We start from the raw sequence: 20,147 nt of genomic DNA, 5'->3' as shown, positions 1-20,147 counted from the left end.
TGGGATGGAAGGGTTTTAAAGGAGGCCAAGTTGACATTAAAGCAAAGCTGAACATGTCAGTTTTTAAAACAAGAAACTCAAGATAGCAGGGGAAAGAGAGTCTGACAGTTTGATGGGAAGATGAGTTCCTATATCATCGCTATGTGTAACTTGCATTCATTGTAACAACAGACATTTCAAAAAAGATTGTGTTGGTAAAACATGCAAAGGGATTGTACTGTTTTCATAATATATACACCTCATCAGCCTACATCTTTGATTGTGCTGATTATACCTATGAATTTTACCCCCTACATTCACATATAGGCTCACACCAGCTTATAGCAGGAACTTTACCAGAGGACTAGCAGCAATGAGTCAGTGTAAAGTTGAGTTGAAAAACACTTGTTTGGATTCATACACACCACTAAAAAAAATTCAAGAGTCTAACATATGTCCATTAACTTCCACAGCTCTACATTGTTGTTGGCAGCGGCTCAAAATCTCTTTTTCAAATCACTTCAGCACCCTGGATAGCACCTCCTTCCCCCTCAACTTATATGGCTCTACTTTCAAACTCAACATAAACCAACTTAAAACTTAAGCATCTGAGTGTTTACAAAACAACTATCATGACATCTCTCACACCTATTTCCTTTTAATGCAGCAACCACATCAAATCTAGAACTGGCTCTTCCTATTTCCAGTATCATATTTACATTTGCTTTTCTGCATCTTATAAAAGATATCACATGATCTTCAAAAATCTGAAGTATAATTTTTTTTTCTTACCTGATGCATTTTGTGCTGCAATCACAGTCGTCCCCTCCATTGACATTGTATCTGGTCCCCTTGTTCCTGTAGCAGTGGTCTTTTTAGTCACAGTTGAAATCCCAGGAGCAGATGTGAAGTACTCTTTTCCTTTTTCTGCTGTGGTGGTTTCCTCTGTCAGGTTATCCATACCATGCATTGGCAGCTGAGTGGCGGACTCGTCAAAGACGTGTGCACTTGTTGATGATGTCAAATCTTCAGATGAGGTTTCACTGTCAACCAGTGCGGTGGTCATTGCTATCTCAACAGCTTGCATCTGAGGTGTGGTTTTTGCCGTCATACTGATATTCCTTGGTAGTCCTGTGGTAGTTATCCCCACCTCACTGCCAGGCTGGGTGTCCAACATAAAGGTGGTTTCAGCTACCTCAGTAAAATCCGTGCTGTCTGTGGTTCTTGGTAAAAGGTCTCGTTCAAAAGGCGGAGAAGGTGGCAGAGCCTCTAACTTATAATCAATGTCAATATCATCAATGTTGGAATCATAGCCAGGAAATAGGTCAGTCGGTAAGGGTGTGAGCTCTGAGGAGCTGAACACTTCCTCGCTGGTTAGTTCAGTTGATTCTGTTGGTGTGTCAGTGAAGTCAGAGGCCATTTCTGTGGTATTCCCAGAACCAGGAATAGTTTCCTCTGTCTTCCCCTCGGCAAACATTGGCTCCGTAATGACAGACTCATCTGGTTTGGGGACATCAGGTTGGATTGTGTTGATCTCAATTACAGAGTGATCGTCTGGCTCCTCGACGTCAGACTTGGACACAGGCTCTGTGGGATAGCTGCTTTCTGTTGTACTTTGGGGTTTTGGAAATGTGTCACCGCGAAAAACTTCCATATCAGTTACATTTGCATTTACAAAGTCATCAATGTCTAAGTCTGGAGTAGCTGTGACATCATCAACATCCTCGTGTTCCTCTTTGATGGTGGGTGCAACTGTGGTGATTAATTCTTCTTCCTGGCCTGTGGGAGTGGGACGTGGTGGAGCCATACTGGTAGAAAACATGGATGAAACTGAGGAATCTGGAGAGTCTGGAGAGTCTTCTGCCTCTGATTCTGCTCTCAGTGTTGGGCTGAGCACAGTAGTGCTACTCTCCAGCAGTGGGATGGAGGTAGTGGATCTGATGATGGTGGTGGTAGTCGTTTCTGCCATGGACACATCAATGAATGAAGTCTGATTGAATGTCCAGCTTCTTCCTAGGATGAATATAAAAGCACAAGCATTAAAATCATGTTCATCTGCTATATATTTCACTTAGTTGTGTCAACCTTTTATGAAAACACAAGTTTGATACAGTTGAGTGAATATCTAGCCATATGCTAATGGTAATTATAAAAAGGCTGTATTTTCGTTTGTATTAAAACAAAGTGCTCCTCGACCCTTCGTGCTATTTCTTTGAGAGCTGCCCTGACAATGTCTGATCTCTCCTGTACTCTAAGTAAAGTCTTTCATCTCATAGCTCTCCTGAGCACTAACTTGTCCTCTGTCCAAAGCAGCTAGGGACGTGTACCGAATTAGGTAATTTTATTGGCATTGACCGAGTGTCATCTGTAGTACTGAGTACCGGTTCACATAAAATCAAACGGCACCATGTTTCAATACCTAAACGCATCCTTGTGACTGTGAGGGAGTGGAAGAGTAGGTGATATTCCATGCTGGACTTGAATACAGCATAGAAAGTTTATATACAGTATGGAGAAACTGTATGTAAAATTGAAAGCTTTGAGGTTTTATTGTTAAACAAATTGATATTTATTACCACACAGACACACACAAAGGTACTAAAAATTGGTACCGTTTAAGTACCAATAACGATTGCCAGGTACCAGGCAGCTGTACCATATTGTTTAAAATGTGAAAAGTACCCATCCCTAAGAGCAGCAGCCCCTGGTTTTATCATGTAATATGTCAGTGGTGGCCTTTGAACGCCTTCTGATGAAGTTCTCCCTAATTTTTCATTAATAAATTAATCCCTTCAAAGTGTGTTAGGTTTTCTCTTGAATGTGCCTTTTCATCCCCGCCCCTCTGTCCTCACATGACTCACTTTTACTCACACCCATAAAAAGCAGCACGCTCTCCTCACTGCTGCAAATAGATTGTTTAAAGCCAGCTGCTGACCATTACGCGCTAACCCTCAATCTTCATGAAACTACCTCTGATGTGAGGTGTTGCACATGTCTTTTTTTTTTTTTTCAAACAGGAAAAGTAGGTCCTGCACTCAGAGGGAGTATTGTCTCTCTGATGGGTTTGAGCTGCTGCTGGTACCAAAGCCTTGTTTCCTTCAGGCCAAATCAGAGACCATCAGAAACCAATGACCCCTCTTTTCCCCTTGCATCAACTTCCTGTCTTCCTTTATTTCTGTGCAGTTTATTTTACTGTATTTTGCACTAGAGAGGAGGAGTCAGAAATCCAAATAAGATGGATTAAGCTCAAACAAATCAGGGTACTTAAAAGGCACTTAGACATGGATGTAAATACAACAGGACTAAGAGAGCTGACATGGATTACACAGAGCAGGAGGTGAGGGTGGCCTGTTTGTGTGGCCTTTGAACTCCATGTGGACTTATCACTGCGAGAGTTAGCATTGCTCAGGGGCAGTAAATGGCCAGTCAGGGGCTGGCTTATCAGTCCAACCCCTCATTTGTGAAGATGGAAAGGCCAGGTCAGAGGTCAGAAAGGATGACTGATTTAGAAGTCCAGCAGTAGCTTTGTCCATTATCCAAACGTCTGCTCTGATAAGTACAAGTGAGAATGACAGAGGGCAAACTCTGGCGGCGGAAATTAGATGTGAAAGGAAAAGAGAGTTAGATAGTGAGACCAAAAAGGCTGACAGGTGTGGTATTAGCTACTTTCGCTGCTTCTCTAAATGGCAACTGTCAACTGTCAGATGGTTTTGCCCTTTGCACATTGATTGGTTAAGAACATTCACATTTTTAAGGATTAGACTAATTCTACTGACTCCAAGTCAAGCATGAAGCGTCACGATTTGAAGGATCCAAAGCTCTGTTTTTGCTTTCTTACTTTTAACAGTGATCAGCATGATTGGCAATGAAGAGTCTCTCCAATGCACATCTCATGCATACTTGTGTTGAAAGTTTGCAGGATGAATGCAGATGAAAGAAATGATCAGTTTTAAACAACCCTAACACCTTTTCAACTTGGGATTATTAAAAATGATGAATATTTATATAATCTAGAATGATAAACCTGGAAATTTTGAACTGCTCTCAAGTTTATAAACTGTTTTAGTTTCACATCAAAACTGAGGTTGAATGAGGATACATCTTAAGGAGCCATAATTAGCCCAGCTGTTAGTAATAAAGAGGAAAATAACACAGATACTGACAGTTCACAAACTGTCCAGCAACTTTGGTCGTTAATCTCCCCATTAGACTAAGATCTGCCATGCCCATTACTTTCAAAGTAAACAGAGTTTACCACTTTTATTTTTTCTCTCCTTTTGGCTAATTGTGTTGCCACAGAAAAGGGTGGGTAACTCAGTGAGGTGAGCCATAGATGCTGCAATCAATTTGACTTTTCCAACACACAACATACACTACTAACAAGATAATTATTCCTCTGCTTGACTTGTGTTGTTTTTGTCATTGAAAATATGCAATCAAGAAGCCAACAACAGACACAAAGTAAACACAAAAATGGACAAAGATAGGACAGGTTGTAAACATTTAAAATACAGCTCAGGTTCACGTGTAGGTAGTGAGTACAATGGAGTTAAAAAGTAGAAAATCAAAGGGCGGAGGAGCCGAGGGGAATAGATGATGAGATCATTGCTCTTTCCAGAAAAGCCCTGGGTTTGACAGGGATTAGTCTGAGTCTTCAATTCACATCTGAAACTTTCAAACCAATTTATAAACATACAGTATTTACTGTTACAGCATGCTGTATGCAGCTAGCCCCTGCAGTACTGTGCTATGAACTTACCTTTAAAGCAGTAAGCTCCAAGCTTCTTAGTTGGCTCTGGGAAACCGGTCTGGTTTCTGAAACGATACATGGTCCTGACACCTATCAGGCCTCCACCACACTGCATTCTTGGAACTGCTACAGGATGTCGCACACTGCCATCTGAGAGCCACCCATAGTCACACTTGTCCAAACCAAGTCGCCAAGCAGCATGGAGCTGACCTGGGCTTGCCAGGACTGCCCCCCTCTTCTTACACTCTTCACCTGCCTCCTCAAAAGTCATCTTGTGGGTCACAGGAGCATAGAACACCTCACCTGAAACACAAAGAGCAGCAACCACTTAACAATATGCACAGGTATCAGTTTCCATGGTGAATAAAAATATTACACGTCACAGAGGGTTCAGTACCCGTGTTAGCCAATTCCGAAGCACTGGCATGAGTTGATGTTAGATCTCTAACAGATGGATGGTCACAACACATTCCATTTTAAATGATTTGCCCTGAAAGATGATCTAAACAGCCTGTCATTTGGTGTAATCTTAAGCAGATTTGTACATCATTTTGACCTTTCACAAAATGCTTGGCACATAACCAGCTGACAAAAGTCACAGCTGTGCAAGGCTCAGACCCAAATCATCTCCCACCAGTCATATTTAGGACAACAGTAGTTCATTCATTTTCTTATCCTGAGGTGGGATAGCAATGCAGACAATGTGCCTGAGCAGTCAATAAATGTGTCTGTTCTTTTCCCTCAAGCTAGATTATACCTTCTGCATTTCCTCCATCATTTTGTTCCTGAAGGAACTTACCATCAGAAAAGGTTACAGCAAGATCACAGCTAAGACCATTTGTATTTGTGTACGGGGGAATGTGACTGAAAAGGACACAGAGAATGATCCTAACTAAAACCATACAAACAAATCAAAAAGAGAATGAGTGACTGACTGCATGTTTTCACTTAGGCTTGGGCGTAACGTTTCATGTATCCCATGCTGGTTTGATCCAATTGATTAACTATGACATTTAGATGAGGAGATACTTTCCACCCAGTTCAATGACAAGGTCAGCCACTTGCAACCACTGAAATTCCCTAATTTACATGGTATTTTCATCTGGAGAGTTCAGCTATTTGAAATAAACCAATATTAACAACATTTTTTTTATTCGTAATCAATCAAGTTTATATAAATGTTGTTTATTTTTTGTACCAACAGCTCACACTTCTCTGGACTCTGCATTTGTATATGCCAAAACATACCAATGATATGTGCCAATAATTCAATTATAGATCGCTGAAAAGTAGAGATACCACTTTTTTCAGACTTATACCTGTACAAGTACTCTCTCTTAACTACTCACCGATACCAAGTACCGATACCACTAGTACTTTTTATACATAACATTTCAATTAACAGTGACAGATAATTTTGAGCAAAGACAGCTCAGTCACTCTGCTATTAAGTCCAAAATAAAACACAAAGATCTCTCTGAGTTTATGGTTTGTATGATAAATGAACAAAAATGCAAAATAAAACTAACAACTGTCAGAGTTTTATTTGTTTCTTTAAAACAAACTGAAGTGCAAAATAAAACAGTTAAACTGTTAACTCTCCCTGGTTCATTCATGTTGTCTGAAAAAAAGTCCTGATTCACATTTGTCATGGAGTCAAAATGCAGCAATATAGCCCCAATTACTGGTGAGGAGGACTTCCTCCATGTAAGATTTTTTTGCCTTAAGTCTTAGCAGCCTTCAGAAATACTGATACCTTGAAATAAGGCTGGATAGCAACCTGATACCAGTACCAGAACTCGCCCTTCCATACTAAAAAGCTATATGCATACTATATGCACAAACAAGCCAATTACATTAACAGCTACGATGTGAATTGTGTTTATATGCTTTAATATAACAGGTGTACTTCTACAAGATGAGGTGATGTACTGTAATTAAAACCATTCTCAAATAAAGCCATGATAGGGGTAACTCTATAGAGCTAACTGAAGTTAGGATGTCAAGAGGGACATTATTGCTCATAAAACACCAAGTAAAGTGGAGCCTATCTGCAATAAAAGCCTGAATAGAAAACAGACAGGCTACTGGCTCAAAGTGGAGGATTTCCTAAAAGCTATGCCAGAGACATTTAAACCCCAATTATCACATTTTTTTTGGCTACTTCTTCAAAAACCACGAGAATGAGGATGAATTTTGATTCCTGCGTCAGTGTCAAAATTCTCAGATTGACTTCTTGCCTTCAAATCCTGTCTACAACTCCAGAAACTGTTTTATGGAACAAAAAAAGATCACACATTGTCACCATAACAGTGTTCAATAAAACAGTGAGTGCATTTTCACAGTTGCGTTAAAAGCTGCAAAAGCAATTTGCTCTGGGCACTGCAATAATTTGGAGGTTTCATCATTTCAGCCAAAGGGTGTGCCTTCTAAATGACACCTCATTACTTAGAACTAGCAGAGCCTAATTTTGTGGCTGACTTACCATCCAGTCTGTCTACATAACAGTAAACATCATAGGTGTCTGTGGGTTTCCTGGTCCCATACGACCTTACGCCAGGTTTGCTCTTAAGGTTGCCAAAGCAGCCCTGCCTTGGCCTTGTGATTGGGTATCTGTGCAAACAGACAAAGAGCTGTTATGTAAGTCATATTATATTGTTATAAATGCAGTATGTATCCCTGTGTTTCTGTTTCAGGAGAATAACACCCAGCCTCACCTCACAGTCTGATCTGCAATCCAGCCAGCATCACATTGATCAAAGCCATCTTCATAGGCCGCTTTCAGCTGATCCGATGTAGCAATGGAGGCGTCAATACTTTGGCAAGTCTGGACGGCCTTCTGGTAGTCAAGAGTATACCTGCTTGTTTTCGCCCGGTAATGGAAAACCACACCTGGACAACAAGCAAACAAATATTAGGGGGAAAAATGACCATCCAAACATAACAAAGTTCAGTATCTAATCATGAACACACTTATCTGGGACTCATCAGTGTAATTTCAGAGTTATAAATTACCGCAAATGTCTTATAAAGCACACACCATGACTGACTAATTGGGTCTCTCAGCTTCTTTGGGAAGGATGAACTTTGCAATAAACCCAAAGGATAAACGAAATACTCAATGCAGCTCACCGCAAAAGAACAAGATAACTGCAGATGATGCCATGGCCCTTGAATCTCCATATTTGTGGACAGTAAACATACGCAGAGGACATGATTGATGGTTGTAATTAACATTGCAGATAGTTGGAAAAGAGGTTGTGCAGATTGTAAACTAGAGAAAACCAAAACTATCCCAGCATCCCCCCACCCCACCCATGTTTTCTACATCCCCAAAACATGAGTTATAGCTCCCAGAATACTTCCCAAGTGAAACATCTCCCAAACCCACCCCCCAAGGAGACTATAACTTTCGGCCTGGGAAGTTCAGAGGTAATTTGCATTTTCAGACACAGAGTTTAGCACTTGTGTACATCTGATGAAGGCTGTTGGGGAACACTGTTGACAGAAAGTAGGACATAAGTTGATGGTAACCTCGGAGTGACCTACCAATAGAAAAATCCCCACTGACAAGGTGGCACCTTAGATGACAGTGATGGATGAGGTTACAACATAAATTTGTTTTGTCTACACTAATGCAGGAACACCATCTTTGTTTTGGCTCTAATGGTAGACAAAGTTAGATTAAAGAACAGCCAAACTACCTCATTGCAGAAGATGGTATGGACAGGACCTTAAGTCACATGTGACTCTTTTTAAAGGCCTGTGGTTAGTCTGCATAACTACAAAGTGAGCAGAAAGGCACCCAAAGCGCTCTTATACAGTTTACATTTCTATCACCACTTGTGTTACATTTCACTGTTATTAAGTCCATGCACCAGCCCCCTCTACACCCAGAGATGTCTCTTACCATTGACATCAAGGTTAACTGTATCTTTGGTTGCATCGATGCCATACATGACTTCACAGCGATAAGTGCCAGCATCACTGGCACGCAGCTTCACCATCGTCAGTGAGGCGTCGCCCACATCCTCAGGGTGACTGGGCACTGATACTCGATTCCTGTAGCTTGAGCCTATCTTGATAACTCCATTCTGTGCCACCAGCACTGTGGATTCAACTCCTCCCACTATTTTGGTCCATTTGATCCTCAAGTAGTCCCCACTGGGACTGATGGCTGGTGCAGAGGTTGGGATGATGGAGAAGAAGCAGGGAAGGTTTGCCTTCCCTGAGAGGGATCCAGTGACTGGTTTGATTATTGATAATGAGTTGAGGGCTGAAAGGCAAAACAGAAAGATTTAATGCATAATTAATCTATGCTAATTTTGATTTTTTTTTTTTTTTTTTTTTGTGGTTTTATCATTCTACACAGAAACATGTTGTCCCTGTAGACACTCTAAATGAGGGGTGGCCAACCAGTCAGAGACCAAGACCCACAAAAATTACTGTGGTACTACAAAGAGTTACATCACACGTGGTCTTGCAAACTCACTTCCTCTCACAGATAAAAAAAAAAAAAAAAACGACATAAAAAGAAAATCAAAATTCCCATTTACCTATCTGTCTATTTATCTAGATAGATAGCTATGAGCTATAATTGAGAGGAGCACATGTAGAGAAGAGAAGAGAAACCGAAACTTAAGTATACATCTCATCACCCAAGTTTTGATTAATACTGATCCAAATGTAGGCATCAATATATCAATATTTTAGATTGACCAGCACACCACTACTCATAACAATATATAGATCTATAAATATATATATTTTTTTAGGAATGGATCAAAGAGCCACATGAGGCTCGTGAGCCACAGGTTGGCCACCCCTGCTCTAAACTGTCTGCCTCATTTACATTGACAGGGTGTGACAACTACAACCAGCCTAATAAAAAATAACATGCATTACAGCCTCAAAACAGCTCTTGGAAAGTCAAACCTTATGTTTAAAACGCTGGGTGAGGGAACATATTCCACACTGAATGTAGTGTATGTGAGTTAAAGATAATTGCATAAACTGTAGTCATGGGTTGCATTACTTCACACACCTGCCTATATGCATGCTGTTTTTCCCCTTTAAAATGATCTCTACCTTACCTACATCCACCTAAGTGATGGTGACAGGTTAAAAAAAAGAGACTAATGTGTGAGCATAAATACTTTATCAGCAGCTGCATGTCTGACTCTATTCTCTGAATGTTTCACACTTAAATTGAAGTGCAGTGTAGCAGTATTTTACATATTCTTACATCTTGAAAGAGAAAACAGAAAACATCAAAACCCAATCAGAAAGGGCCGACTGTTGTAGTTTGTTTGCTTCACTTCACATGCAAAGAAAAGTAGGATCAGACAGGTTGCCAGACACAAATGAATTTCAACAGGCTGAATCACATGTAGCTCTTGTGGAGAGGAAGATGATTAAGCGTTTGTCCTTTTTCTGCGTTTGTGTGTGTGTAGGGGAGTGGGTATGGGGGTAGGGGTTCACAGGGAACAATGTGGGGAATGCTCTGGAAACAGTGGTGGGACAGCCCCAGAGGCATGAGTGGTTGTGCTTTCACAGAGGACCTTATTAGGATGAGGGGTGAAACCAGCTGTTGTTTCCTGACTAATTGAAAGGTGTCCATCCATACCCAGAGACAAGGCCAAGGGACAAGGGGCCGGGAGAGCCTGGGGCCAGGAGCGCCGGGGGCTGGAGGGGCCCAAAGGGGAGGGGAGAGGGGGCAACACTGTTACCTTCACCATTGAGTAAAGGTGGAAGCTGGAAGGTTCTTATCACAGTTTGCTACTTTCAGAGCAGTGTGAAGACTTAATGCTGTGAGGCACCACTGACATATGAGTCAGTTTGCTGCTGATAAGCTTGAGAGAACAGACACCAGTTAAATGTGAATACTTAGAGAAGTTGTGAATGGCCGCAGCGCAGAAGGATGAACAGAGGAAGAGAGGAGCGCAAGGCAGGGAGAAAGTGAGATAATGAAAAAAAAGGTTGAAGGTTGAAACATGGGAAAGAAGTACAAAGGAGGGAAGATAAAGAGGTTAAAGTGTTTCCTCATTCAAACTTACTTGTTGCAGTCGCAGCTTCACAGAGACAGTATAACCACAGGATGTGCTTTATATTTAGAATCATCTGTTGGACAAAAAAGTGCATCATCATCAAAGTTTTTCAACATATCCACAATTTCTGGGGGGTCATGTATTGGCTCAGATACAGAGGATAACTTTACGTTAATCATGTATGGGTCTCAGATGCTCATGATTTTAAAGTAAAATCTATTTTCACTTACAAATAGATAAGATAATCAAGCATTATTCAGTAAACATGCATAAAGTATCCAGACAGCAGCAACATGACATCCTATTTTGACACTTTGGACACACTTAAAATTGTTTCTGATAGATAGAGCATGAAAGTAAATAATAAAAACTTTCAACAAACAAGTCATCTGTTTTCTTTGAACTGTTTGGGGGGCAGAGCTGAGATAAAAAAGCTTCCTGGGGGTTTTCAGAGACAGACAGCAGCAGTGAGCCCTCTGTCCTCATGTCCAACCTGCTGTATAAACACAAGTGGTGGGTCACCGTGGGAGCAGCAAATTGCACTCTATAAAAACGACACACTCATTTTTTAATGGGAATTGGCAAAGAAAAGAGGTCTTCGTCCGGAATATATCAGGGTGGATTTAATCGTGACTTAATGCCAACACTCCCAAAATTCATCCTCAACTGACCCACCCCAGTGGAAACTAATGAAACTTTGAGGAGTCAGAGGGAGAAATAATCCGAGGACTCAATATTTCGAACTGCTTTGAACACAGGTTTCAAATATATGAGTAGCGTAGATGAGCAGTCGTGGAAGGGTTTCGAGGAATTTTGGGGAAAAAAAAAACACTTGCACTTCAAACAAGCGTTTAATTTCTGGGGAATTCTTCTTATTGAACAAAATTTTCATCTGAGCAGTTAAAAAGATGCCCCGTGCTCATGATAACACCTAATCTACCGCCTAAATCTGATATTTTCAGAGGGAAATCGTTTCGGTGAAGTTTCTGTTATTTGACACAAAACACCTGTTGCTTATGATTGTTCGACAAATGTCTTCCGAAAAAATATCGTAAACTTATGTTTTTGTCATTTCAACTTAAAAACCGTGGGTTGAAGTGAAGTTAACTCTGATTCTGAATTCTGGCTTTAAAATTCACTTGCCCCGCTCGGGAGCGGGACACAGAGTAGGTTATCTGAGGACAACGCGGCATCACTGTCTGGGTGCGTTCGAGTTAAACAGCTCGCAGACTGAGAAGTTTCAACAAATTTCTTAAAACTCTGACAGTTTCTTACTTTGTATCCATAAATGTGCGCTATTGTTAAAAAAAAGAGAGAGAGAAAATCTGCATCAACAAACATCCGATTGGGAGCAATTTTGTGAGAATATTGTGAACTGTTCAACATAAAAAAGACAAAATACTTACATTTATAGTTGTTTTAGTCCATCAAATGCACAAAAGTCGATTTGAGTTCTTAACTCCAAGTAGTCCCAGTGCGTATCATGCGTGCGTAAAAAGTGCCCTAATATGCCCTCTCCAAATCGGCACGGGAGCGCTTATCTCCCCGATGCACCTTCCCCTCTTTGATGCTCCAGAGTTGCAGAGTCCCACTCCGGGATGGTCCTGGCTCTGGAGAGGACGACAGAAACAGCGAAGTGCTGGCAAGCAATAATTTCAATTTTGCCTAACGCACCCTGTTATTCCGTCAGTGTGAGAGAGGAGGGGCAGAGTGCCCATCCGAAAAGTGAATGAGACACCTTGGGGAGGAGGAGAAATTTTCAATTTGGCCCTGTGCCTGAGAGGTACATCCTCCTCCAATCAGACTGTCCTACAACCACGTGAGTCGTTCGTACAGGTAACACATCTGTCCGTTCGGTGTGAGTGCAGCTGCACCTCTGAGCGCCAAGTCTAGGGAGCAGTTGTAAGCATACACCAACCAAAAATATATTTAGAGAAAAATCAAAACGTTTACGTCAGGTGTGTGATATTACCTCACTCACTATGGCAACGTTTATAATCAACTATCCTTTTGAGTTTCTAGTTGATGCCCTGTGGAGAGCGCACCAGACATTTCCAAGGGTGCGCAATGGAAACGGGGTGGTGCAAATATGTCTCTGGTTGAGATTTTGAGTCACAACCTTCTGTTTGTTCCAACAGCACAGCTCTGTTAATATTGTGGGGGAGTTCCCTTTCTCAGACCATTATTGGAGTTTCAGGTCTTATCCTGATTTGATCTCCTGTCGGGCAGACAAAAAAAATAATAATTCTTACCTTAGAGAGAATAAGCTTCTTTTATTTTAGTTATATTCTTAATGCAGTGTGATTTGTGCTTTTAATATAAAGTCTGTGTTTAGAGGAAAATCTCATAAACAACCTTAGGTAATGGGCCATGTCATCTTAAAATTTTATGTCTTTAATTAAAAAAATGACTCATTAATGCAGAGGAAGGGAATCTTCTAACAGGGGACAACTGGGACCTCTGTGCTGAGCTTTTCCACAGTGGAGGGAGGCTGGATCACTTTATCAGCTCTCTACTAATAATCACCAAGATTGGCTACTGTCAGATAGGAAGGAGGGTTAAGCCTTGTGAGCTGGAGTTGTGTGTGTGCCTGTGTGTGTGTGCGCGCCTCTGGCTGTCTGTGGTGGGGCTGGTAATCTTCTGTCTGGCAGTGATTATAACTCCCAGTTGTGTGGGATAGGACACATGTCTTTCGATTTGTGTTAACAGGACACCAAGTTATCTGAATATGTGCAATACACTTAACATAAAATGTGATATGCTGAAAACTTAAATTACTTTTTGTGGGTTACATTGGACAGTATACATCCTGAGGGGTGGAGCCACTATGATTTACTTGTAGCCAGGGATAGGGTTTGGTCTCTGCAAAGGGAATCCCATTTAGGCCTCTGATATTTTCTTCATTTTGAAAGAAAGCTATTTCAGGGGAGCTTGTGATGTTGGTTCATGTGAAACATCTCTTCAAGCTACACAGAATATCTCTTTTCCTTATCATACTTGAAATGAAAGATTTTTTTTTTTTACTACGTTCAGAGCATTCTTTGAAGATAGCCCTTGAAAGACAAGTGTCTTCACATAAATCAGAGCTGACAGGTAGGTCTGGTTGCTGACTCTAGTTGGCCAGGCTAATTGTTGTAAGATCATGGTGTTTCCTCCTTGCACCAGCTGAGAGCAGGAGCAGAGATGATAAGCCTCTGACAGAGGAGATTGCCCATGAAGCCCGAGGACCCTTGTAAAAAAAAATAGAGGTGCCTTTTCCCTACCTGCATGCGCTGTTATCATTTCAGGCTTCAGCACCCCTTACCCACAGTGCATCTTTCCTCTGCAAGGCTGGACTGGCCTGGACAGCCAGACTCTGAGAGAGAGACAAAGTGGAAAAGCAAAGATTAGAAGGACATGGAAAGCCAAAATTTACTTGTTTCCTTTTCACAAGTGTAACCCATCAGTTGGCTTGTATTGAAGAGAACTTAAAGAAAAACAAACATTATTTGAAAGCATGATCTCCAGCATTACCATTCTGGTTTTATGTTCAAACTCTGAGCATAAAGAGGAAAATTCATGTGCTGCAGTCAATAATAGACAAAGACAAATCACATGTCGAAACTCTGATTTCACTGAAAAGTTTGACAAAGAGTTCACACTGACCCGATTCTGGAGGCCACCTGACCCCCAAAAAAATTAACAACTGGGTTGTAGAGATTTGGGAAATGTAAAATCATTTTGGTGCTTAACCTTCTAAACTGAGTCATCATTATGTTAAAAGTTGTAAGTCACTGACTGCTGTGTAAAATGTTTGTACTGTATATGTAACTGTGGAGGTCATGCTGCCTTTCAGTGCCCATAAATCAGTGAGTCAAAGAACCAGTCAAAGAGCGTTTGATCCTGGTGATCTGCTGTGCAGGCCCCAAGATGATCCACGTATCACATGACCTATAAAGGGGGTCTACCTCCGGACCCATGCCACCTCAGACAACGTAAAACAGGTGTTGAATTTCTTTGACCTCAAGGGATCTATCCTGTAGAAACCCAGGCACTCTAACACACTCATAGACAACATCCAGTAAGTAAGAACAAGCATATTTTCAAAAAATATCTTTATGGCCTTGGTAAAATAACACTTTAATTTGGAGTACATGTTTCTTAGAGATCTTCTTTGTTTAATGTAGAGACTATGAGAAAAAAACCAAAGACATCCCCACCAGACAGACATGAATCTCCTTTGGGGCCCAGCATGGATGCTCTAAACCACCGAAGCTGATCCCTGTTAGCAAGAGGTCATGAGAGGTAAATAACAACACAGAAACAAAGTTTTATTACGTTTGTGCAGACTTAAACAAGGTTAATGCATAATTCACTTGTTTTATATAGAACATAAACAGACATACTGTATAAAGAAACAAGAAGGTTGCATATGCTTCAGGTGTTCAGGGTAAATTAATACATCATTAGTACAATCCTTTATCAATTTGTGTCACATTTCTGGCATTCAGCACTTACATTCATTACACAGTTATCTATAACTGAATGGTTAACAGCAGGAAAAACTTGACAGTGAAATAATAAACCACACACATATGATAAACGCTGTTATAATGTAAAAATGATTGGAACATTTTGAAAGTTAACTGGTTATAAAAATGTTGGGAGGCAGTTTAAATGTGTAAAAACAAAAACTGGTGGTTTGCAAATCATTTAACCCTTTGTTTGGTTTAAATATTGCAAAACATATCAAATGTATAAAATGCTGAAACTATAGCATTTCATTGTTGTAGGAAATATTAACCCATCACATTGTCTAATAGCACTATTTTTCAGAATTTGAAAGAGAAGCGTTCCTCCATTCTTGACTAATATTTGGTTTTAACCACTTCAAGCTGAGATCTCCTTTTTTGTGGTTTTTGTCATAATGAATCAAATGTTCTACATGAGCGAAGCGCTCAGACCGCAGACGGGCCAGTTTGGCACCCAGCCTTTTTTAACTACATAACTATGCGATTGTAATATATGCAGTGATGAGGTAGTGTCTTCCTGGATCTTGTTCATTCTCCCCTTTGCATGGTAGACTTTTAAACTGCATTAGGAGATGCAGCAACAAACCATTTCACAGAGGTGTGTTTTTAAGCAGAGCAGTGAGTTCTACTACAGATCTATGTGTGTTTTAATGCAGTACAGCCTGAGGGCCCAATCATCGTCATACATTATTTTTTTTACAGACTTGTCCACCTTGTATTGAGATGTCTTCAGATTCCCTTAATCTCTTGATAATATAATTTACAGAGGTTGATGACATCCCTAAATTCCTGGTAATTTGATGCTGTGGAAAACATTACCCTGAGAGTGTCGAACTGGATGCTTATGCAGAATCATGGTGAATCGTGGTGAACCTCTTCCCTTGTTTACTGCTGGGAACCTCAGCCTCTCTGGAGTGCATTTTTATACCCAATCATGTTGCATAACCTGTTGCAAGTTAACCTAATTAGCTAGAAGATGTCCCTCCTAGTTTTTCTTAGTTTGATTGGTTGTTGTTCTGTTTATCAGTACATAACTCCTCTGCTGTCCCTATGTTTTAAAACCTTTTGCTGACAAGTTTAAAATAACCTTATTCTTTTCATAAAACAATGCAATTTTAAATATTTTGAGTGTTCCACATTTTGCATGTCATATTTACACAATTTGCAATTAAATTTAAGGATTAACTAATTTGAAAACCATCAAAACCCATTTGATGAATATCTCACACCATGTAAAGTGTCAAATAAAGTTGGAATTTGGTTGTAAAACATGTTTAAATATATGAGTTTCTCAGTAAAGTGGTTATTGTTCTGATGTTTTGTGATGTGAGTGTAGTTATTTTTGTAAATCAAAGTAAGTGTTTTGGATGCAGTCTTGCAGGACAAAAACACAAGCAGCAGCAGCAGCAGCATGGTTTCCCAGCCAAACCATGCATTTGTTTCTATGACTTCCGAAGAGCATAAAAATAATTGGAAGGAACCAGAAAGACAGAAAAAAAACAAAGAAAAAAAGAAAGAAAGAAAAATTTCCCACTGTCATTGCAAAGCAGTGTGGACCAGTGGCAGGATTGTCTGAGGACCTCAGTCCCAGGTGTCAATCAGGTAGGCACCAGGTGTCAACCTACAGGCAGCTGTCAGTCATGGCAGTGACATCTGGTGGACTGTCAGTCACCGCAGGAGTTTGCTCTGCCGTCTCTTAATTGGTGCCTCTACTGAGAGCCATCAACATGCCTTAGTTATGTCATAATTCACAGAGTGCCGCTTTTTTTCTTTCTCACTTCTGTCTTTTTAATTTGAAGTCTTCCTTTGACAAAAGGATGTCTCTTATACTACGGATCTCAAGAGAAAGCATGCTGGATCCAGCTGAGGATCACAATGCAAGTTATCAAGTGTCTCCATCTGTGTCTGCAGGTCAGTTTAAAAGAAGCAGGTATCATGAGTAATTTATTGAGCAGATTTTTTATTTTAATGACAATGACTCTCTGATTCTTAATGTAATGTTATGTGAAGACATGTTCTGTAAAACTTGCACATGGTCCCATTGATTACAAGATTTCATCAGACTGTAATTTGTCCAAACCTTGGCGTCAAAGCCCTTGCTTCAGGATCTACTTCCAGTGGTAACTTTATGAATCACTGCTTGGCCACCTTCTTGAAAACCACTTTAATCCGAGAGAATGGCAAAGGAACAAAGACGGAGGAAGTGAGTGAGAGAGAGGGGGAGAAACTGGTTTGATAACCAGAAACAGACAGATCCCACGTCACAGAGCTTTGCCAATTGCTTGATTGTGGGAAGCATTTCATTCTGTAACCAGCCTATACATGACCTCTGGGGGCTGAATGGCAATATTTCAAATTTGGTCTGGGTAAGTGACATAAATGACACATTTCATTTATTTCCTATAGCACAATTCCCAAGAGAGTCATGCCTCCTCACTGTAATTCAACCAAAATGGGTGTGGGACAGTCAGTTATCAAGCCTCTCAACTATGAGGCCAACACAGCAGACAGAAATGTGGACAGCTCGCTGATTCTTTGGTCTCTGACCAAGAGGAAGTCCAGATAATCACGTTACACATTCCCAGACATGGGAGAAAGTCAAGTCAACTGTAGAAAGTCATTTTGGTTTCTTTGGTTCCAATTACCATTATAAATGATGTTTCTGCATTAAAATTCTTCTTTGGTCATCCATCAAGATGCTTGGGTGGCACACTCAGCTTCTACAGTTGGAGGGTGGCTACTGTACATTATCTTTCAGTTCGGCAGCTTTTCTAGTCGCGTTAAAGCACGAAACATGACAAAGTGGCACAAGCCAACACACTCGTTAAGATCATGTTACCAAGCCTGAATGTTAAGTTTCAACTCTCTTGTACTGAAATGGACTAATTACAATTGAAAACACTGTTATCAAATCTTTTTAAATACACTAACCCACTGGTGAGTAACTATGAGAAAGGGATTAATGATAAATTTCTCCTGGAAATTAAAAAGAAATAGAAAGTTTCGTTGCAGCCAGTGTGCAGTAGGTCATCATTATCACACAGTTACTGTTCTGTCTACCCCTTAAAAATCTGCAGGGCATTTGCTTTAAACCAAATAACAAGGCTAATTAGTTTCACAGCAGCATCTCAAAGAGAAACCACAGATTATTCATGGCGATCAAACGGTTGTTTTAATGACTGGTCTGAAACAAAGCGCATACTCTTTGCCACTGGCAAAATTTGCAGACAAGGCCCCATGACTAGACAGCAGTAAATGTGGAGTGGTTGTAAAGTGGTGATTGTAGTTTTCTTGTTTTGTTGTTGGTCTGTTATGGCTGACAGTATACGGCTGCAGTAAAATCATCTCCTACAAAGAAGAACTGATATCTCTGTAAGCTCTTAACACTGTTTTTTAACACCACCAAGGAAGACCCAGCATCTAAAACTTTGATGTCTTTAAAAACAAGAAATGGCTTTTAGTCTATATACTTAGAAAACTGATCAAAATTTAAGGACCTGTTGATAAATTGCAAGAATTCCCTTTTTGCACTGTTGGATCTTTAAAAAGTTCTAAGTAGAGCTTCAAACCACAGAGACGAGGGCCCTCAGTCATGATGGATGCTCTCTGCAGCATCTTCAAACAGCCAGCCACTAGCTGATGCCCCTGCATAACCTGAAGCTCCATTGTTTCTTTGAAGGAAAAAGCCCCAGATCATGATTCTACATGATCCCATATCACAAATGGGATCTCCAGCTCCTGATAGAAACATTGGAAGCCATCAGGACAGTCAAAAGTTTCTTTCTTTCCATCAGAGAATTTAACTTTCTTCCTTTTTTCAATGCCCCATGTTTGGTGCTCTCTTGTAAAGTCCCATTATTTTATGACCTTGAAGGAGACGAGGCCTTTGAAGACATTTTCTGTTATGATAGCCCTTCTCTTTGTTAATGGTCTGCAGTCAGCAGCAAAAACAGCCTAAATTTGGGTAAAGAATTGTCCCATGTTTTGACGGACAATCAGATCCTCTGACTCAGCGCTGGCGAATTTTGGGGGGGTCTACCACTTAAGGATTTTGTTGTATAACCCCAAGGATCTTAAAAAACGCCAAATCATTGTCTGACTGCATCCAACTGAGCAGCAATGGTGCGTTGAGAGGCCTTGCTTATGAAGCTCTTTGCCATCAGGAGGTCATGCCAGTGTGAATACCTGACAGAAAATGACATTAAATCCACAATTTTGTGCAGTTTTGACTTTTAAAGGCTGTGGTCTTAAACATATGATCTGTTTCAGCCTAATAATTGTTTGCAACAATTAACATAAATAAATAAAATTAAATTTTAAAAAAGGGTGAGCAATTGTCCCTTTTGCACTTTGCATTTTGAAGCATCACTTAGAACCTTCCCAAGATCCAATAGTGCAAAATTAAAGTTTGTGCTATTTTTCAATTGGTCTTACAATTTTGATCAGGAGTGCATACAATCGACGCTGTGCTAAAGCCATATGTGTGGACGTGTTTGCCAATTTTTCGATTCCTTGTTTTCTGACACACAAGGTTCAAACAGAGCAGAAACTCGATGAGTGCTGTGGGAGGACTTGCTGGTTTTGGACTCTTAAATATGTTTCCTGAGTGACTTATAGCCTTCTCACTGCTTTACTTCTACATGTGTGCAGCCCCTTCCATAAAGTCTGGTACTCCCTGTATAGGTAATAGAAGATGCTTTTTGCACCACTGATCATAATGCGAGGTTACAGCATCCCAAACTTTGGTTGGTTCACAGAGAAAGATTGTGGGTAAAGCATCACACATTAAAGGATGCTTCATGAGTTGAATTATAAAGTTAAAATCCTTAGTTTTCAGCCATTACAGTAAAAGATGGAGAG

The 20,147-nt window shown here is 40.4% G+C and overlaps 1 protein-coding gene across 1 annotated transcript in view; it reads right to left on the bottom strand.

Annotated features, from left to right (window-relative positions):
* vcana (versican a) overlaps positions 1 to 10,467 on the bottom strand; it is a 47,963-nt gene extending 37,496 nt beyond the window's left edge. Inside the window, exons 1-5 of the mRNA XM_074669730.1 lie at positions 10,356 to 10,467; positions 8,640 to 9,005; positions 7,447 to 7,621; positions 7,215 to 7,342; positions 4,739 to 5,032 (exon numbers count right to left, since the gene is read on the bottom strand). Coding sequence (XP_074525831.1) covers positions 4,739 to 5,032; positions 7,215 to 7,342; positions 7,447 to 7,621; positions 8,640 to 9,005; positions 10,356 to 10,467 — 1,075 coding nt within the window. The remainder of the gene's footprint in view (positions 1 to 4,738; positions 5,033 to 7,214; positions 7,343 to 7,446; positions 7,622 to 8,639; positions 9,006 to 10,355) is intronic.
* Between the last annotated feature and the right edge of the window lie 9,680 nt (positions 10,468 to 20,147).

The sequence above is a fragment of the Halichoeres trimaculatus genome, unplaced genomic scaffold (assembly GCF_033239565.1).
Source record: "Halichoeres trimaculatus isolate MK-OKI-2021-1 unplaced genomic scaffold, fHalTri1.1 fHalTri1_scaffold_5, whole genome shotgun sequence".
Lineage (NCBI taxonomy): Eukaryota > Metazoa > Chordata > Actinopteri > Labriformes > Labridae > Halichoeres > Halichoeres trimaculatus.
Note: the sequence above shows the minus strand (reverse complement) of the source record. Positions and strands in the feature narration are given on the sequence as shown.